General features: G+C 47.0%; 1 protein-coding gene across 3 annotated transcripts in view; it reads left to right on the top strand.

Annotated features, from left to right (window-relative positions):
* The first annotated feature begins 6064 nt into the window (after positions 1–6064).
* Positions 6065–21527, top strand: part of CASP7 (caspase 7) — a 36556-nt gene continuing 21093 nt past the window's right edge. The window contains exons 1-2 of one of the 3 annotated variants that reach the window (XM_066239396.1): positions 6065–6107; positions 12048–12157. In XM_066239396.1, coding sequence (XP_066095493.1) covers positions 12048–12157 — 110 coding nt within the window. In that variant the 5' untranslated portion in view covers positions 6065–6107. Of the gene's footprint in view, positions 6108–7016; positions 7151–7940; positions 8073–12047; positions 12158–21527 lie in introns of those variants that run through there. The other 2 variants (XM_066239394.1, XM_066239395.1) reach the window with 2 other exon arrangements.

Genomic DNA, 21527 nt, shown 5'->3' on the forward strand with positions numbered 1-21527 from the left:
TCAGGGTCTCCCCTGGGTTCATCCCACCCCTCACATTCGCACTAGCCCCTCCCCCATTACAGTGATTACATCCATCACGGAGCCTTGGCCAAGGAGCACAGAGCTCATCTGGCTGTCAGGACTGGTTCAGACACATCTATCTTAACCTGGGTTCCCCAGAAAACAGAACTAGAACCCAAAGGGCCCTGGCCGGTTGGCTCAGCGGTAGAGTGTTGGCCTGGCGTGCGGGGGACCCGGGTTCGATTCCTGGCCAGGGCACATAGGAGAAGCGCCCATTTGCTTCTCCACACACCCCCCTCCTTCCTCTCTGTCTCTCTCTTCCCCTCCCGCAGCTGAGGCTCCATTGGAGCAAGGATGGTCCGGGCGCTGGGGATGGCTCCTTGGCCTCTGCCCCAGGCGCTAGAGTGGCTCTGGTCATGGTGGAGCGACCCCCCCCCCCAGAGGGGCAGAGCATCGCCCCTGGTGGGCGTGCCGGGTGGATCCCGGTCGGGCACATGCAGGAGTCTGTCTGATTGTCTCTCCCCATTTCCAGCTTCAGAAAAATACAAAAAAGAAAAAAAGAAAAAAGAAAACAGAACTAGAGCCAAAGGCTTATGCACAAGGGCTTTATTCAGAAGTGTACCAGGGAACAGGAGCAAGGAACAGGTAACAGAGGAGGAAGAGTCGCTATGAGGGATCCTTCTCAAAGTAGTCACCACCTGATATGAAGTGTATTGATTGCTTGATCTCCAGCTTCCAAGAGGCCATCTAAACAACTACTACACAGGAACAGAGGAGGGAAGGCTGTATTGGTCAGCCTCTGTTTCCCGTTAGTGAAAGTTTTGCCCCACTGGGTGTTAGCTCCCCTACACATCCATGCTATGCATGTGCCCAGAGTCCCAAAGCATCTCACGCCTCAATAGCAACAGGAAGAAAGCAAGGGCAGCAGAGGCCAAGGACACTATTGGTTGTACCAACATAAACATGCCATATGGCCAACGTAAACAGAGCCCACGTGGAGCTCGTTGCCACGGCCAAGGCTGGATCACTACAAGCAGGCAAAGGCCCTAAGACAGATCCGAGTGGATCTGAAGTGACTCCGGTGAAGTGTCTGATATGCTATCCAATCAGCAAAGAGTCCAAGAATTGGGCTCGGTGGTGATGAGCCAGAGCCTGGTCATGTAGAGCCTTGATCCTTGATCCGGAAGCTTCTACCCATACCACAGCCCAATGCTTTGGCTTTTTTTAAATCTTGACTCATGGGGAGCTTGGGATCAATGAAAAAACTCCACAGCCTTTTGTCTCACGTTAATGACTCTCGTGTTTGGTATGTGGGCAATTGATCTCCTTTCTGAACTTAAATGTAGCCCTGGTTTCTCTCTTTTACATGTCATCCTGTTGGTGGTGGCCCCGTTACTTCAGCCGGTCAAGATCAGTTTGTATCTTGGTTCTGTCATCCAGAGTATGAGGTAATTCGACGTAGCTCTGAATCAATTCCAGAGCCCTCCCGTGGGTGTGACATAGTATTGAAGTTACAGAGAGATGACAAGTGTGAAGAGAGGAGAAAGCTACTGACCCTTCACTCTGTCACTGTCCCTCCGGTTAGATGGGGGCTGTTCCTCTCATGCTGGGGTGCGTGTGTGTGTGTTTGTGTGTGTGCGTGTGTGTGTGTGTGTGTTTGTGTGCCTACCTTAGTTTAGCTTCTTCCAAAAGCAAAGCTAGAGGCGAGACCTTGGGTACAAGTAGTTTATTTGGGAGGTGGTACCACAAGGTAAGAGGGTGGGTTTTAGGTGAGTGAGCGAAGAAAGGAGAAGAGTTAATAAAGGCATTTTCTGAGCTAATTATCACTATAGACAAGTGGAGCTCAGTATTACTGGGAACACTCTGAAGAATCATGTAAAATGTGCCCGAGAACTGTCCCACTGAAGGACGGGACACTTACCCACCCAACTCACTCTCATCTCCCATTGGTTGCTAGTTACTCTCAGGGACATTAACTCTTGTGCATTTCTAGGGTACAGCTGTCTGCACAAGCAGAACACACTTCTGCAGCCTTGGGAGAAAGCCCAGGGCAGGGAAGCAGAGGGACACAGCTACAAGAACTTAAAGAGGGCCTGGTGACATGCATCAGCGAGCCAAGGGAAGGTGGCATTGGATACCCCAAGAGTCAGTCACCCAAGGAAACTGACTGTAGACAGAGAAAAGTGTTTATTTGAGATGCCATGAGCTCCCACTGTCCTGCTCTTCAGGCTAATGGTATCAATTCTGTTCTGTCTTTACACTCCAGCGCACTGTGCAATGCTGTCTCTAGACAGTTGGTGTGGAAATTCATGGGGCGGGCCTGTCTGGAGCTCTAACACTTTCCCAGGTCAGAACTGCCACTCCATCCTCACCCCCGTCCTTTGGAGCTTACAGGTGCCTATGGGGAGGTGGTTAGGGGTGTGGGACAGAGTTCCACGCTCAACCACTGATGGGGAATTAATGGCTTCCAGGCCAAGTTTCTACGTGTAGTCATGAGGCCAATGCATTAGATGGCGTGACCAAGTTAGGCAAGTACCTCTCCTTGCCCTGGGGAAGCCTGAAGGTTGGTGAGGTTGTCTAATTGGTTAGGCTTTACCCTGCGTTTACTTGTTTCAGCAAGCAATCTGTTTGTGTAAATTAGGTCCACACCAAATCCTGTGGCCAGGTAAGTCAGAAAAATATTTTGCCTCTCCTCAAACCTAAATCTGGTTTGCAATCACTCTCAAGTTGAATTTACCATTTGCTTTGGAGATGGGATTATTTGTAGATTGGTCCAAGACTGAATCTACAAATTTCTTCTCTAAAGAGTCAGATTATAACTATTTTAAGCTTTGCGGGCCACATATCTGTTGCATCTCAATTTTCTTCTTTTATTTTTACAACCCTTAAAAATGTAAAAACCATATTTAAGGCCCTGGCCGGTTGGCTCAGCGGTAGAGCGTCGGCCTGGCGTGTGGGGGACCCGGGTTCAATTCCTGGCCAGGGCACATAGGAGAAGCGCCCATTTGCTTCTCCACCCCCCTCCCTCCTTCCTCTCTGTCTCTCTCTTCCCCTCCCGCAGCCAAGGCTCCATTGGAGCAAAGATGGCCCGGGCTCTGGGGATGGCTCCTTGGCCTCTGCCCCAGGTGCGGCAGAGCGACGCCCCGGAGGGGCAGAGCATCGCCCCCCGGTGGGCAGAGCATCGCCCCTGGTGGGTGTGCCGGGTGGATCCCGGTAGGGCGCATGCGGGAGTCTGTCTGACTGTCTCTCCCCGTTTCCAGCTTCAGAAAAATACAAAAAAGAAAAAAAAAAACCATACTTAATTTGTATGCCGTATAAAAACATAGCCCACAGGCCGTACTGTGCCAACCCCTGGTCTGAGAGGTTGGTCTAGGGCACCAGGAGCAAAGAGATCACAGTTCTCTTGGGAAGACTGGTGGGGAGCAGGGAGGCAGAGGACAGGGTCAGAATTGGTCCAGTCCTGTCTGCAGACTGTCGGCAGATAGTCTTATTCAGGTGTGAATAATACTATCCAACTGCTGTGGGTGTCTTTTCCCGCACCAGGGACTGATGACATACTGTGGGTGGCATGAATCATTTCTATAGAATTGAGAAATGGGCATTCCCCCTGCTGAAAACCACAGAATCAGCAATGAGGCAGCCTTGGAATGCCTCATTCCAGGCATTCCAAGAGACTCAGGGGAGTCTCTGGGTCCAGTCGAGAGAGAAAAACCACACAGAGATCTGAACAAGAGATTGGCTAGTAAGAAATAAAGAGAACTCTAAAAAATATAGCAATTGCTGGTATACTTGCAGATAGCAAAAGTATTAGTCTGCTAGGAGTGTCACAACAAAGTACCACAGACTAGAATACTAGAAATCACAGTTCTGGATGTGAGAAGTCCAAGATCAAGGTGTCAGCATGGTTGATTTCTTCTAAGGTCTCGTCCATGGCTTGTAGATGGCTATCTTCTTCCTGGGTATTTACATAGTCTTCCCTCTGTACATACTGTGTCCAAATCTCTAATCTCATTTTTACCTCTTTAAAAATTCTGTCTCTAAATACAGTCATAGTATGAGGAACTGGTGGGTAGGACTTCAGCATATGAATTTCAGGGGTGATGCGCAATCCAACCCATAATAGCATTACATAACATAACATAACATAACATCATAATATAACATAACATCATAACATAACATAATATAACATAACATTATAACATAACATAATATAAACATAACATAAATAACATAACATAACATAATAACAGGCCACCATTCCTAGAGCTAGTATATAGGGTCTAGGGAAGAGCCTCCCACCTTCTCCTTATCTCCAGGCTGAGATGCAAACCTTGTTGGAGAGGGTATAGATTAGACAGAAAAGAAGTCACGGTTGTGCCAACCTGTGGAACTTGCTAGAAATCTGTTCTTTAGAACTTTCTGATTTCTTTTCATTGTGGAATATCCTTCAGGGGAGTCCTTTGTACAGTCAAGACCTGGCCTCCCTGTGTTAGAAGGATCAGAGAAACAATCCCTGGTGGATGGCTGAGGTGTGAACGAAGGTGGGGCTGGGGCTCACCAGTATTAGCAGCAATAGCCTGGTGACCAAAAAGGAGCTGGCTGGAGGCAAGGTCCAGGGGGATCGGACCAGGAGTACCCATGAGGCCAGCCCTTGGGAAACCATCCAAATAGCGAATTTGGATTTTTTTTTCCAGGGTGAGGAGGAAGACTCACACTCTGATCATGTGTTTATGGAAAGAAAGCATAAAACAATGGCATGGGCCAAGACTAGAGAGACATAAGGACATACTGTTAGAAAAGAATATCATTTAGACCCTAAGTGTCGCTACAGTTATTAGACAGGGAAAAGATCAAGTTGTTTCTTCCCTTCCGTGTACCCACAATTTTATTTGTCAATACTAAATTTATATGTTGATAATCCATCCTTACAATGACACCTGTGGGGTCCCCACACCAGCCCGCAATAAAGGACTAGAAAAAAAGAGTTTTCCTTCAAATCATTTTTCTCTGAGCCGGCAATGAATTCATGTATTCAACACATTTTAACATTTGCATGCTATAATTTATGATAAAGTCTTGCGGATGGAAAATTCATTATTTTTCCAGGCAATATGGTTCTGGTTCTGCCACTAGCAAGCTTGTGATGTGGGCAACTTCTCTGGGCCTCGGATGTTCTATATAAAATTAGCAGAGAGGTTATCTGTTAAGGCCCCTTCCTGATCTATTGACTAGCATTGTTTCATAGAAATAACCTGCAAAGATTAAATAGATAAATTACATAAATTAGAGAGGAACTTATTTGCTTTACTATTGGGATATTTCATTCCTCAAAGGAGTCATATTGAATTCCTTAAAAAGCAAATTCAGAAAATCCTGAATTTCTCAGTATTTTTAACAGGCCGTTACACTATTTCCAATATGGCTGTCCTATAGTTTGAATAATTATATCTACCCAATTCATACTTGAAACCTATTACCCAATACGATGGTGTTAGGAGGTGGGGCCTTTGGAAGGTGGTTATATTATGAGGGTTGAGCCCCAGGAAATGGGATTAGCGCCCTTACAAAAGAGGCTAGACAGAACTCCCTAGCCCCTCCACCATGTGAGGACACAGCAGTTGTCCTCTGCAGCCTGGAAGAGAGCTTTCACTGGAACTTGACTGTGTTGGCACCCTGATCTTGGACTTCTAGACTCCAGGGCGATGAGAATTTCTGTTGTTTATAAACTGCCCAGTCTGTGGGCTTTTGTTAAAGCAGCCGAAATAGACTAAGGCTGTAGGACTCTTTAACATCCATGTTTCTGAAATGTTGTGTGTGTGTGTTGGGGTAGGAGGGAAGCAGCATCTGTGCAAGGGCACTGTCTCACATTAGACTAACGCTACAAATCCAGTGGCTGACACCTGGGGGCGCTGAATAATATTCCACGATGACTCCGGCTACATCCATGCCCGCTGCGTGTTTGAAGACGGAAATTTCCTCTGAGAAGCTGAGTTAGCGGACCGCCCCCTGCGAAGACCGGCGCTCATAAGACAGGGAGCAAGTCCCTGAGGCTGGCAGAACACAGCGCATCGCACGGCGGCCTGACGCGCTCCGCCTTGGAGAAGGTAATTTCTGCAGATGCCGCGCCGAGCCCCCGCGGGGGCGCACACCGCACTTACGGGGCTCAAGGGTCCGTTCGGGAAGAGCTTTAAGGCTATGGGAGCTGGGTCCTCCAGCTGGTGCAGAGGCCCAAGTCAAGGTGTAGACTAGGGACAGCGGCAGAAGTGAGGTGGGTCTCTGAGGGGCGCCCCATCTTTGAGCGCTGGGGTGTCTGCAGGGCTCGCTGTTCCGTTTGCGGGGCTCGGGACGCCGCGTGCGGCTGGATGCGGGGCGCGCTCTCGGGGTGACCTTGGGCAAAACTACCAGTTTTGCAGGCTGTACCTTCCTGGGGGCTGTAAGCGGGGCGGCGTGGCCTCATAGATCGCCACAAACTGTACCCCGGCGTAGCTTTGCAGACGGAGCTCCGAGCGGACGATGCGCGCCACGCTCCGCCGGGCCACTTTGCGCGGCAAGTTTGAGTGCGGCCAACTTTGCAAGGCCGGTGCCCACGGCCAACTTTGCAAAAACGCTCAGCCATTTCTGCCACGGGCGCCCCCGCCCCAAGCCAGTGGGAGTGACTGTGGCGCGGTCAGAGGCGGATTAAGGTCTGTTTAGGCCCCAGGCCCAGAAGAAAATATTGGGCCCCTTAAAAAAAAAGAAAGGGAAAATCAAAATACATGTTAACCATATTTTAAAGTAAATAAGAAATGTACTATGTACTATTAATGTTAAGATTGCACATATGTAACCAAACTTGCTGTCATAAAAAAAGTGTGAAGTTGGGGTTTTGCGGGGCCTTTAGAAGTCTGGGCCCAGGGCGCGTGCCCGGTGCGCCCGCGGGAAGTCGGCCTCTGCGCACAATTGCAGGGCGCGCTTTCCCGCCAAGCTGCGCCCCGCCCTGGGGGGCGGGCATTGGCCGAGCTGGGGGCGGTGCAGACCGCCCCGCCTGTCCCCTCCCGAGCGCTCGGTTTTGTACTTCCGTTTTGGTCGTAGTAGTAGTGGCCTCAGACGCCAGCTGCGCAGGGACAGGAGCGGTCGCAAGCTCTAGCCTCCAGGCCACCGAGGAACGGTAACTTCGCCCCCGCCCCCGCCCCCGCCCCCGCTCTCGTCTTTCCCGCCCCTTCGGCGGTCGCGCGCCCTGCCTGCCTCCGGGAGCCCTGTTCCGTGGCACCGGGCGGTTGCGCTGAAACTTTGGCGAGAGCGGTCTCCGCGCCCCCAGCATCGTTCGCTTTGATCCGCTTGACCTCCCTTTCCTCCTAGCCAGCGGCTTGCGTCAGCCGGTACTATTCGAGATTTGAGAAAGGAGAGGAAGCTTTAGAAGGAAAGGGTGGTTCCTTATCTCTCAGGGCTGGCAGCGAGGGCTCCCTTGTCAGACAGCCAGAGAGGTTCCAGTCCCCGCGAACCTGCTGGCTACCTGTGGGGCTTTGGTCCGCTCTGTTATACGGGAATACGTAGTGGTGGACTCGGGTTAACGGGAACAGCACCGATGGAAAGGAGCTGATGGTGATGCATAGCACTTCGCTCAAGGCTTAGTCATCATTGTTGGGATAGCCTGTGCTGGGCCCTTGGAGATCCCTTGGGGAAGTGAAAAAAAGAGAACAAAGTCAGTGCTGCCAAGTCTGCCAGTTACCTTGTAACCTTTCATCGTTGTAATCAAGTTTACCGTTTATGGGGCAGTAAAATTATTTGTAGGTGATTGTGTGTGTTTCGTTCCCAGGCTGACAACTTGTCCCTCACTTTCGTTTACTTAAGGCTGTTTCCTTCTTAGGGGTATATAGCCGGACCTTCATCCTCAATGGGCAGGTGCTGCCTAGGTTCACAGTCCACTTCTGCCTCCTGGCTGTGTGGCTTTGGGCAGGTGACTTAACTTCTTTGAATAAACCAAAGTTCCCTCTGCAGTACAGGGTAAAGGCTCCAGTCTCCTGGCAGTGCTGTGAGCATCAGGTGACTTGAGTGCCCAGCAGAGCCCCCTGGTTCTCCAAGTGCTAGAGGTAAGAGGTGGGGGTCCTCAGGGCTGCTTCTCCGTCAGCCTTTTAGAAAGATTGTCTTCAGTGGGCCAAGTTGGGGTGCAAGTTGTATTATGTTACTTTTTGGAGGAAGCATCTGCTTCCCCCCCATTAAAAATATTTTACAGACAGTAGCTGGGAAGTGATTTCCTATCCAGTGTGTACCAGTCACTTGTGAAGTGTGCCTAGAAAGAATCAGTAGAGGGTTTTCGTTTTCAGTCTCCATAAAAGCTGCTGAAAATGTGGGTGTAATTTAAAAATACTGGTGAAGATTGACAGTTGACTGTTTTCTTAGTCTTGATAATAGGTAACATTTATTGAGCATTTAGAATGTGCTACACTGTGCTTAGATTTTACGTGCCTTGCTCCATGCAGCCTCACAGCCACCTGTGACTGAGGCATTGTCATCTGCCCAATTTACAGATGAGGAAACTGAGGCTGGGAGAAGTTGAGTGCTTTGTTCAAGGCCCTACGGCTGATAAGTAGAGGAGCCAGTTGAACCCTTGATCTGCTGTTCTCCATGACTGGGCTCTCCACGGCCCTCTCTGGGTCCCTTTGGTTCTGTTGTGTATCCTACCTATATCAACAATTTATTTGGGGCACTTAAGAATTTAAACATTTTATGTACATTTCAGTTATAACATAAAGAAATATTTATTGAATGCCTGCTATATGCGCTTGGCACTTGTCTGTGTCCCTGCCAGGTTGTTAGAAGGGACAGTTGCTGCCCCCTCTGGACAGTGTTCAGCATTAACCCAGAAAGATGCTGTAGGTTCCACACAGAAGAAACTTCTGGCCTAGTGTTTGGAGGGAAAGATCTGAAAAGCCTCCTACCGCTGAGCCGTAGAAATCAGCCTGACGTCACCTCTCTGTAGCTAAGCCCGAAGCCCCCACACCCACCCACCCCTGCCTGGCACAGGTGGCTGGGAAGGAGAATGAGCTGCGTAGCTCAGCTCCCTTGATAGAGCATGTCACATATTTTATGAGTGTGCATTTCCCTCGGCCTGTCGAGCCCCCTCACTCTCTCCCTTCTCAGATGTGATATCAGACATTTCCTCCCCTGGGAACCTTCCCCAGTGCCTCTGAGGCTGAGAGAGGTCTCCTGGTACTCTCGCACACCATAACGGCAGCCCCACATTTGTGGCATCCTTTTGTGGCAAACAACGCCTCTTCCCCAACAAGTCCAGACAAGGTCAGTTTGCTCCGAAGTGTATCCCCACACTCTAGCACTAGCCTGCTGCATTAAACATCCAATAAAGAGTCATCGAATGAACCATCATCCCAGCAGTCCCAACAGTATGAAAACAAGGGTTTGCCTTTCTCAGGAGCCATTTTGCTAAGGGTCTTCCTTTTTTTATACCTAATGGTCCCATCATTTTATCATCAGCCTAGATTCAGCCTCTAAGATTAGTGACACAAAACAGCTCCAGGCTTACACAGCGCTTGTTGAAGTTAGTGTCTTTTCCTGGTGGATCTTCTATAACTTGAACTTACTGGTTCTGAAAAGATTTCTGTGCTTTGCTAAATACCAATCCACATTGAAAGGTAATTAAGTCTCCATAAAAGAGATGAAATAGAAACTATTGAGTATTTCTATACCTCTGGATTTACCCTTATCTCTGATGAGGTTAGTTCTGTTGTTGAGAAACATTTTGAGTCTTAATCTGAAAGATCTATCTCCAAACTGGAAATATGTTGGTGGCGATAGTGGGGACATTCATGATGTGTTCAGATTAACAGGATGGCCACCTGATTTCTCGCGGTCACTGTAGAGATCTGGTGTGGGACTCGCCCTCCCTCTCAGCTCTCTCCTCACTGCACTGCTCCGCTCTAAGGTAAGCTGGAAGGTGACATAAGGCCTTTCGGAGCTCAAGGCCACTAGGTGGATGCTTTGCCATCTTGGACAGCTCCTGCTGAGCTGGACTCCTTCTCCTCCCCACCTTCCAAGTGTCATTACCTGTGCTCTGGGACACAATATATTCTGTCCAATCAGTGCCATCTTGTTTTCCAACCAAGTGCGAACAGCCCCGAGGGAGCCCACCAGGACTGCGGGCTGCACCTGCCACCTGTGATGTGCTCTGTGCCGCGGCTCGGAGGCTGAGGCCGGGAGAGAGCAGAGCCTGGAGAGCTGTCCCTCCATTCTGGAGAGCCGATCCCTTCACGGGGAAGGAAACAGGAACTTGATTTAGGGGAAATGACTCTGGCACAGGCTCTGCGTCTGACCAGCTGCACCAGTTGGAGCTAATTCTCTTCCCAGCTGTTCACGCAATTAATATTTGTTTAGTAAGCACCTCTGTGTGCCGGGCACCTGTGCCGTGCTGAACTTATATTGCCATGTTTGAGCCGAGCAATAAGCAGAATGCAAATAAGTAAGACAAATACCAGGGCTGTAAAGGGAATGGGAGTGGGGGGAAGGGCGTGTTGCTAGGATAAGAGTAATCAAGGAGGACCTCTCTGCAGAGGTGCCCCTTACACCAAATTCCAAAGGTTGAGAATGAGCCAGCTGGGCAAAGATGGCATGACCAGCAAACGTGTAGGTGATAACTTCTAGGAAGAGAGGTGGTAACTTCTAGGAAGAGAGGAGTAAGCATGAGCCCAGACAGAACCGGAAATGGGAACACTAGGGAGCTGGCAGGTAAATGGTGTAATAGTGAGGAGTGGCCTCTGGGGTGCTTGTTGCTGGCGTTAGACCTGAGCCTGACTATTGACTGGTTATGTGGCCTGGGACAAGTCGCTCATCTTTCTCAGGGTCTGTCAAAATACAGTTATCAAGGGGCTGACCTAACAGCGATAGTGGTTGTAGGGCTGATCTAACAGCATTATTGGGAGTATTAAAAAGGTAACACTGATAAAACAGTAATTAATGTGAGTTTCTATTCTTTTATTGTTATTTTTACTTCTTGGAGTAGAGGCAGTGGTGAGTGAGTACGGGACCCTGTTGGCTGCTAGTTTTCTTAGCTCAGGGGTCAGTACGCCTATTTTGTAAAAGGCCAGGTAGGTAGTAAATATTTTAGGCTCTACAGGCCATAGTGTCTTTTGTCACAATTACTCAACTCTGATTGTGGTGGGAAAAGCAGCCACAGACAGTTCATAAATGAATGGATGTGTCTGTGTTCCAATAAAACTTTATTTACAAAAACAGGGCTATAGTTGGAAGGGCCCTAAGAATCCCAAGGAGATGGGGCGCTAGATTTGAACTTTTAGATCATAGGGATCTCTTGAAGACAAGGGAGCATCAAATAGAGTTGAGGAAATCTGTTTTGGTAAAACCCTGAAACATCACGTGATGCGGGAAAAGCGCCTTATACTGCAGGTCGCTTCTTTTTTTTTTTGTCTTTTAATAATTTTATTTTTTTAATGGGGCGACATCAATAAATCAGGATACATATATTCAAAGATAACATGTCCAGGTTATCTTGTCATTCAATTATGTTGCGTACCCATCACCCAAAGTCAGATTGTCTCTGTCACCTTCTATCTAGTTTTCTTTGTGCCCCTCCCCCTTTCCCTCTCCCTCTCCCCCCTCCCCCCGTAACCACCACACCCTTATCAATGTCTCTTAGTCTCACTTTATGTCAGTCAGGTCGCTTCTTTTTTGAGCTGGGTTTGAGTGATGCCACGAATGAACACCTCATGACCTGTTAGGAATGTAGGGAAACCCGATGCACCCTCCACAGCTTCTCATACAGGAGGAACATGTAACAAGATTGTGGATCTTATCTTAGACACTGCCTGAGCGCAAGGGCTGGGTTTCTGTCCCCACCCCACCTGTCTCTGGAGCAATGCCAGAGATAGAGTTGGCATTCAGGTATTTGAATGAATTGATGGAGCAGGAGCCCAGCCCTGGGGCCTCGGTGTTCAAGACATCTCTAAGCTTAAGTAAGAACCATGTTACCTACTGAGTAGTATTTAAAAGTATCGTGCTGGATACCAATTTTCTGTTTTGCTTTTCTCCTCCAGATGGCAGATGATCAGGGCTCCGTTGGGCAGCAGGAAGCCAGGGATTCAGCAAGCGAAGATGAGGTCGATGCCAGGCCCGACCGGTCCTCGTTTGTCTCATCACTCCTCCAGTAAGGTTCCTTCCTGGCTGGGTTATTCAGGGGCCCTGGGCACTTGGCCCGGCCACAGCTCCACTCCTTCCTGGGGAGGGGGTATCCAGGGAAGGGGTCGCTGCTGTGCATGGGAGGTTTGCACAGGATCCTGCTGCTCTGTGTGACAACAATAGGGTCCTCTGTGTGTACGCCTCTGTTTCTGAGACAAGCCCAGGTGTGGCGGAAAACCAAGCCCTGGGTGTCCCCTGCTCAGCAGTTATGTGTCTGAGTGGCAGCTGCCCGGGAGTGAGGGACTGTTCTGGGCAGAGGCGACTTAACAGCCACAGTCCTCCAGAGCAGAGCCCTGCTCACTCCCACCCTGTGCCTTCAGAGGGCGGCCTCCTGTCTCCATGGAAGCGGGGAGCATCCTGTCAACTGAGTCCCACTTTTTCCTTTACTGAGTTCACTTACAAATTCTAAATCTTACATTTAATAATAGTCATCATCGCTTTATTTATTAAACTCTTGTCTGCCAGCTGGGTATAGCATGTAGTCCTTGTTAACCCAGGAGATGGTTTCATTGTTGTCACTGTTTACTAGGTAGGGAAACTGAGGTGCTGAGAGGTTTAGTAGCTTGCCTTTCTGGTGACAGTTAATAAAGGGTGGAACTGAGATTAGAACCCAGGTGGTGCCGGCTCCGCTCACTGGCTCTGCTGTGCTGTCCATCTAGAAGTGGGGCTGCAGGGACGTGCAGGAGCCTCGTGCCTCCCCTTAACCTCGGTCACAGAGGGGCGAGTGAGTGGGACTTCCAAGAGGCAGGAGCAGTCTGTGCGTGAGAGTCATCAGACTCGTTGGCGTCTGAGCCAAGCCCCAGCTGGGAAGGACAGCCACAGGGATTAAGGTTAAGGTTAGGGGGTGCTCCCAAGCCGTTCTCAGGAGGGGAAGGGCTGGGGGTGAGGGGCAGCCTGGCCCCCGGCAGCATCCCAGGGAGGGTCTTGGGTCAAACCGTCCCAGACAAAACTCAGAAAAGTGGGAAGAGCCCAGCATCCTGGACCCAAATTCCATGGGCATAGGCTGCCATTTAGGCTCAAGGATACCCAATGGGATGACCAGAAAAGACAGTTCCAACTCCTGAAAACTCTTCAAAGCCATTAGGTCCGTTGGTCCAGGCTAAACCACACCCCCACTGCAAGCCCTTTAGAGCAGTGGCATTCAAATAGTTATGCTCTCAGACACCCCCCCCCATAATGTAAAACTGCACACTCTCCTCATACATTTTTAAGGTTATGCATAAATTTCTTGTCAAAATTGTTGCAAAAAAAAATGTAGTAGTATTTCAGTTTCCCAACTCTTTTGAATATTTGGGTTAAGCAGGTTGCCTTTAAGTGAAAGAGATAGGAATTGTGTTATAATCATTTCATAAGTCTCAGTAGAGTCTTTTGATGTGCTTTCCAGAAAGTATGAAAATGAATGACGTGTTGTAAATACTGATGTTTAAAATCATTCCTTTAAATATATACAGTGGAATCTAAATCCATACTATGAATTCCTCCTCTCCTAGATTAAGTTACTGTTTGAGCTATTAATTCACAGTTGATCTAAACAAATAAATGTTGATAAATCATTAGTATTAAGAAACATCCAAACCTGTAGAGAATTTTTTTTTTATTTCATTTTACGTTTTTATACAAAAGAGAAAGAAGGCAGAGGCGGGGGGGAGGCAGGAAGCATCAACTCGTAGTAATTGCGTCTTGTATGTGCCTTGACTGAGCAAGCCCAGGGTTTCTAACCAGCAACCTCAGTATTCCACAGGTCAGGCGAACTTTTTATAATTTTATTTGAGGCAGACTGAAACCAGCCAAGGAGCAAGATCTCAGATACCCTGAAGAATAACAGTTTTGCAGCTTCTTTTATGCATTTGAAGTTAAAGAAGGAAATACGTAGAGGTGGGCGAAAAGGCAAGGATCAGATTATAGGACAGTGGACAAGATTTCATGCTCCCGAGATGGGGCATTACTTCTGGCATTTCAGAGGTGGGTTAACCTAGATGCACAAGAACAACACAGGGCTGGCTTAGAACCTTTCACTGAAGAAGTTATAGGCTTGGAGACTTCTGGTCAAGATGGCGAAACAGGTAAATGGTACTCGGAGACTCCCATGACCACATCACAGTTACAACTGAACTATGGAACGGTCATCATTCAGAACCACCTGAAATCAAGCTGAACAGAAGTCTTATAAACTAAGGATATAAAGAAGAAGCCATGTTGAGACTGGTAGGAGAGACAGAGACACAGAACGGGCTGATCCCACATCCGCCTGTGGTGGTTAAGAGTCAGAATGGACATCTTGGCCGCAAGGTCCCCACTGAGGGGCAAGGGGTCCCCACCCGACACAGGGCTCCCCAGCCTGGAACATCAATGCAGGGAGAGGAGTCCCCACAACATGTGGTTGTGAAAATCAGCGGGGACTCTATTTGGGTGAGACAGAGAGCTTCTGGAGTCCAGAGTGTCCTTGTGAAGGGCCTACATATAGACTCATTCACGCACAAATACTCACTCTGAGCTCCAGAGTAGGGACAGCAGCTCGAAAAGCCCCAGAGATATATGGGGAGGAAGTGACTTGTCTGGTTTCAGAATGAGGGCTGGAGGGGCAGCTCTCTGGGGGGCGCCGGCACCCACATTCCTTTGTTGAGACCTCCCCAACCCAGCCGGCATGTCTGAGTCTCCGTTAAGCAGGCTGACTCTCCGCCTACCCTGGGGATTCCCAGAGACCCCACCCCATCCAATCACTCCCAGGCCAGAACTTCTTTCAGCAGGTTTTCCTCCCAAGCAGCTGGCCTGAGCCTGGGCTGCGGACTTCCTTAAAAGCCTCTGAGAAGTCCACCAACCCCAAAGAAGCAGCATCTGGCTTCGGTGTGCCCTGTACCTCTTGCCAAGTGGCCCCAATTTCAGCACGAGTGGCAGCTAGCCTCAGTGAGTAGCAGAGCCTCTCTCAGGTGCCTACAAACCCAGCACAGGCAGCTACCAACCGCAGATAACTTTGTAGCTCCTACTAGGTGGCTCCAGGCTGGGCACAGACTTCAGCTGACCTTGGCCTGCACCAGAGCACCTCCAAGAAGGCCCCAGAGCCAGTACACCCAGTAGTTGGCTTCAACCCCACCAAAGCATCACTCAGTTAGCCCCCGATACAGCACATCCAAAGGGTAGGCTCAGCAGGCACCAGAGCTTTGCTAGAGCAAATCCGCACTGTGGTCAGCCCCCGCACAACAGCTCACCTGCTGTGGTCACAGCCAGTCAGCCTGAGGGGTAGTCCTGTCCACAACAGGAGGACATGCACAACCCACACAAGGGACACCCCTGGAGTAGCTGGCTCAGGTGACCAGGGAGACTGATCCTCTGGGCCCCACAGGACACCTACTATGTAAGGTCACTCTAGCAAGACTGAGGGACGTAGCGAACTCTACCTGATGCGTAGAAAGAAACAAGCAGCAAAAATGTGGAGACACACATCTCAAATGAAACAACAACAAAAAAAGGCCCAGAAATAGAGCTAAACAAAATAGAGACAAGCAATCAACCCAATGTGGAGTTCAAAACACTGGTTAGAAGGATGCTCAGTGAACTTAGGGAAAGAATTGATGAACTTGGTGAGAAATTTAAGGAAGAGATAGGCAACATAAAAGTGGAAATAGAAAACATAAAAAAGGACCAATCAGAAATGAAGAATACAGTAACTGAAAGGAAGACTACATTAGAGGGAATCAACAGTAGATCAGATGAAGCAGAGGATTGATTTGGAAGAAAAGGTAGCAGAAAACACCCAATCAGAACAGCAAACACACACAAAAGAATCCAAAAAAATGAGGATCATTTAAGGAGCTTCTGGGACAACATGCAGTGTACCAATATTTGCCTCTTAGGGGTAACAGAAGGAGAAGAGAGCAAGGAATTGAAAACCTATCTGAAGAAATATGATGTAAAAGTTCCCTAACCTGGCCAAGGAAATAGAAATACAAGTCCAGGAAGCACAGAGAGCCTCAGACAAGATGAAACCAAAGAGGCCCTCACCAAGACACATTATAATTAAAACAGCAAAGGTTAAAGACAAAGAGGGAATCTTAAAAGCTGCAAGAGAAAAAGCCAGTTACCCATAACAGAGTACCCATAAGACTGTCAGCTGATATCTCAGCAGAAACCTTGCAGGCCAGATGGGATTAGCATGAAATACAGAGTGTCCGTAAAGTCATGGTGCACTTTTGACCGGTCACAGGAAATCAACAAAAGACGATAGAAATGTGAAATCTGCACCAAATAAAAGGAAAACTCTCCCAGTTTCATTCTTATGCAGTGCAGTTCAATGTGGGCTCACGCACAGATTCTTTAGGGCTCCTTAGGTAGCTATCCCGTAGAGCCTCTACAGACTCGTCACTGACTGATGGCCTACCAGAACGGGGTTTCTCCACCAAACTGCCGGTTTCCTTCAACTGCTTATCCCACCGAGTAATGTTATTCCTATGTGGTGGCGCTTCGTTATTAACGCGCCGATATTCACGTTGCACTTTGGTCACAGATTCGAATTTAGCGAGCCACAGAACACACTGAACTTTCCTCTGTACCGTCCACATCTCGACTGGCATGGCCGTGGGCTGCTCCGCTGTATACACGGTGTTACGTCATCATCTGCGCATGTGCACATGCTGCCACATCATCCTACAGAAACTGGGAGGGTTTTCCTTTTATTTGGTGCAGATTTCACATTTCTATCGTCTTTTGTTGCTTTCCTGTGACCGGTCAAAAGTGCACCATGACTTTATTGACACACTGTATTTAAAGAGATGAAAAGCAAGGACCTACAACCAAGATTACTCTACTCAGCACAGCTATCACTTTAGAATCAAAGGACATATAAAAGAGCTTCCCAGACAAGAAAAAGCTAAGAGTTCATCACTACCAAACCAGTATTACAAGAAATATGGAAGGGTCTTTTTTAAGAGGAAGAAAATATGAATAATAAGATGGCAATAGGCCTGACCTGTGGTGGCGCAGTGGATAAAGCATCGACCTGGAAATGCTGAGGTCACCAGTTCGAATCTTTGGGCTTGCCTGGTCAAGGCACATATGGGAGTTGATGCTTCCAGCTTCTCCCCCCCTTCTCTCTCTCTGTCTGTCCTCTCTCTCTCTCTTTCTCTGTCTCTCCCTCTCCTCTCTAAAAAAAAAAAAAAAAAAAAGAGAGAATAAATAAAAATATATAAATAAATAAAAAAAGATGGCAATAAGTACATACTCATCAATAATTACTTTAAATGTAGATAGATTAGATGCTGCAATCAAAAGATAGTATGGCTGCATGGATAAAGAAGCCCCACCCCTGCGTTGTCTGCAGGAGACTCACTTCATAGTGAAAAGACACACAGATGGAAAGTAAAGTGATGGGCAAAGACATTTCATACAAACAGAAGTGAAAAAAGTTGAGGTCGCAATACTGACACCAGATGAAATAGACTTTAAAACAATGACCCAGCAATTCCACTGCTGGGATACGAAGAAACCCAAAACATTAATTCAAAAAGACATATGCATCCCACGTTCATTTGCAGCTTTATTTGCAGTAGCCAAGATAAGGAAGCAACACAAGTGTCCGTCGGTAGACAAATGGATAAAGAAGATGTGGTACATAGATACAGTGGAATCTTTCTTAGCCATAGAAAAGAATGAAAGCTTGCCATCTGCAGTAACCTGGATGGACTCAGAGGGTACTGTGTTGAGTGAAGTAAGTCAGACAAAGACAAATACCATATGATATCACTTACATGTGGAATCTAAAAAAACAAAACAAAAAACTGTTTGAAACAAACTCCACAGGTACGGAGAACATTTTGATGGTTGCCATATGCGAGGGGTATTGGGGGAATGAGTGAAAAAGGGGAGAGGGGTTAAAATGTGCAAACTGCCGGTTCCAAGAAAGGTCATGGGGGTAGGAGGACAGGGTGCAGTGTTTTTCAACCGCAGAGTTGCGGGCCAGTCCGCAGGAAATTTCGTGCTGGTCTGCCAGTTAACCACCCTGATGTTGTATGAAGATTATAGACCCAATGATCTTAGTCAAATTCGCTTATGCTCAGGGTCATTTCTGCCTTGGCGGTCCCCAGAATAATTCTGCTATTTTCACCGGTCCCCAAGTATAAAAAGGGTGAAAATCACTGGTCGACTCTAGGGGATATAGGATATAATCAATAATATTGTAATAACTGTGCATGGTGCCAGGTGGGTTCTAGCCTTATCAGGGTGGTCTCTTCATGAGTTATGTGAATGTCTAATAACTATGTTATACACTTGAAAGTAAATGTAATATGGTATAGCAATTATAATTAAAAAATTAAAAATTATTAAAAACAAAAAAGAAGTTCTAGGCCAGGGGCATGAGTACCCACCCTAACCTGCCGAGTTTGGAATCCATGATCAATCAGGCCACCCTGTGAGGCCGCTTTCTGTAGAACCCATTTTATTCATCAACATTATTAAATCAGTAATCAGCGAAGTATTGAATAATTATTAAATGGAAACTGACTTATCATGGGATGGCTTGGCCTTTAAAGATAGCTAATGAAAAAAAAAAGTTAGCTAACGAATAGTGGACAAATAATACATACTTATTGCTAGAAAGAGTTTAGTATCACCTCTTTTTCCTATTTTTTTATTTTATTTTTAGAGATAAAAGCTCTGAGAAACCATGATTAAATACATGGGCTAGCAAGAGTTCTGGTATAATAATGTCACTTAATTCTTTGAATTCCTTCCCAGTTCAGTGCCTAAAAGTGACAACCCAAGAAGTCCTTCTCAATTGTATTGAAAATTAAAAATTGGAAATTACCTGACTTTCAAAGAATTGTTATTCAGTCCTTAGAGACATCTTCATTTCCAGTTTCTGGGACCCACACCATAGAGGCCTTCTCAAAACTTCTCCAATAGCAGTTAATGAAACCTGTTCTTTTTTACCGAGAGGCAACTTGTTTAACCCAAATACTCTAACAGAGGTAAGATAATTAAAATAGCATTAACAGACATTTGTTAGTATCCTTTGGGAGGGGGGATGCTTTTAAACTACACTGCTCACAAAAATTAGGGGATATTTTATCGCTTCATCTTCATTTTAAAATATCCCCTAATTTTTGTGAGCATTATGTACGCTTTTAAAAGTATTTTTTGTTAAGACCTTGGTGCTGCAAATGTAGCCCATACATGTATGGAAAATGTCTGCTGTGGAATCTAGGTGACAAAGCCAGTTCTCATCAAACCAGCCAGCCACGCCAGACTTGCTTTCAATCAGTAAAGGGCTGATATTTTTTTCCATTCAATAAATGTGTTATTGGGAATCCCTGTGACAACCATCTTGTTTCTGAATTCTAAATCCCAGATCAATGGGTGGGTGGGTGGGTGGATGGGTGGATGGAATGAATTCTAATTCTTGGATGGATGGATGGATGGATGGATGGATGGATGGATGGATGGATGTGTGGGTGGGTGGGTGGGTGGATGGATGGATGGATGGATGGATGGATGGATGGATGGATGGATGGATGGATGTTGGGGAGGAAAAGTGGGAGGAAAGGGCAGAAAACCCAGTGTGGTGTTTACCTCCTTGAATCAGTGTTTACTCTTGCAGGACTTGAGCTCAACAATGATACTGTCTTTGGGAATAATCAAGGATTGAAAGAGACAAAGCTATGATACAAGAGTCGTATCACTCCCATTCCATTCTACTGTCTATATATTTTTTAATATATAACTGAATTTGGGACAGCCCAGTGTGCCCCCAAAGAGCCCATTTCTAATGCCAACCTACACCCTCATCGGACTCCTGTGTAAGTAGGGAGCTCACCACAGTGCCTGATTCAAGGAGACGTGCTGATATTTGAATTGTCCCTTTGTTAGATGACGTGGGGATTTTGACATCATCTAAGGTTCAGGGTGGGAGAGAAGGCTGCTGCTTTTATGCAATAGGAGATGAGAGACTGGGAAGGGGATGGTGGTATCTGACCCAGACAGTTTTAGAAAAAAATACAAACAGAAGTTGAGGTTTTGGTAATTAATTGCCTCAAAAGTGTCTGTGTCTGGCCCCTTGGCAAGTCTTCGAGTACCCTGTTTGAAGACCTCTGCCTTAAAAGCCCATCAGTTTGTGAAAATAGATGTGGTCTGTGGTATGGGTGTCTCTCCCTCTTAAGTCCTTTGGAAAAGTAAATAATTCTGGATAATTTTTATATTCTGGTCCACTATACCTTTTTCATAGCGTGGTTGATGTTGACATCAAACTTCATATTGTCAAAATAAGCAGTAAGCATCCTTGCAAAATACTTAAGTTAGATTCCCTTTTCTGAACTGCTTATTTCATTTGCATGAACTGGTAGGCATGCTTTTAATTATTAAACAGTCCTGAGCGACACCCTTCCTGATAGTGAAATGCTCTTTTCTCTGCCTTCACTAGGCTGACTCATTCATTACCCGCGCTACACTGGCTGTCTACAAAGGAGGCAGTCAATCGGAATAAAATGCAATCGGGATTTGTTAAGTACCCTTAATATTTTTAGCTTTTTCCTTCTGTGTTCTACTTCAGTAAGGTGAAAGTTTCTTTCATCTAGGAAAGTATTACTGGCTTTAAAAATTAGCCACATGAGATGCCATTTTTGGTCATCGAGTTATTGCTTCATTCATTCATTAAATATTTAACTCTTTGGTGAGTTTTTTTCATGCTTGCTGACCTCTGGGAGTGAGTTTTTTGTTTTGTTTTGTTTTTTCAAAAAGTGAAATTAGTTCCAGTTCCAGTTTTATTAACTTAAAATCATGTTTGTTTGATAACCAATTTATGGAAATAAGACATACATTTGCCTCTTTTTAATGTTGCCTTACACATTTTTAAAATAAAAATTTTTGTTACGATCATACTCTGGATGGTCAGGAGGCACGAGGAAGTACATGAACTTTCATACTACTCAGAGGATTAAAGAGTGACAGTGAGGTTAAGTCCCTTGCCCCCGGTCCCACAGTTGGTTAGTGGCATAGCCAGGGTTTGAACCTGCGTACACCTGCCTCTCAGATTGAGCTCTCAATCAGCCTTCTCTCCTGCTGCCCTTACGTGCCAGGCTCTGTGTTGGGCTCTGGGCTACAGCTGTGAATAAGGTCCACAGGCCCCCTGCCTTCGGATGCTCGCGTTCTTGTAGGGAAGGCAGACATGGAGCAGGTGGTTGAGCTGTGAGGGTCTAGGAAGAGGCCGGGCAGGGTACTGGAGAAGTCCAGTTCAGACAGGTACCTGGCCTGGGCTTGGGGGTCAGAGAAGGCCCCCTGGACGTGTGGTTTGTGTGCTGAGACTTGATAGGGAGGAGCCCTGAGATCTGGGATTGTTCTAGCTGGCAGGA

This window comes from Saccopteryx bilineata, chromosome 7, assembly GCF_036850765.1.
Source record: "Saccopteryx bilineata isolate mSacBil1 chromosome 7, mSacBil1_pri_phased_curated, whole genome shotgun sequence".
Taxonomy (NCBI): Eukaryota; Metazoa; Chordata; class Mammalia; order Chiroptera; family Emballonuridae; genus Saccopteryx; species Saccopteryx bilineata.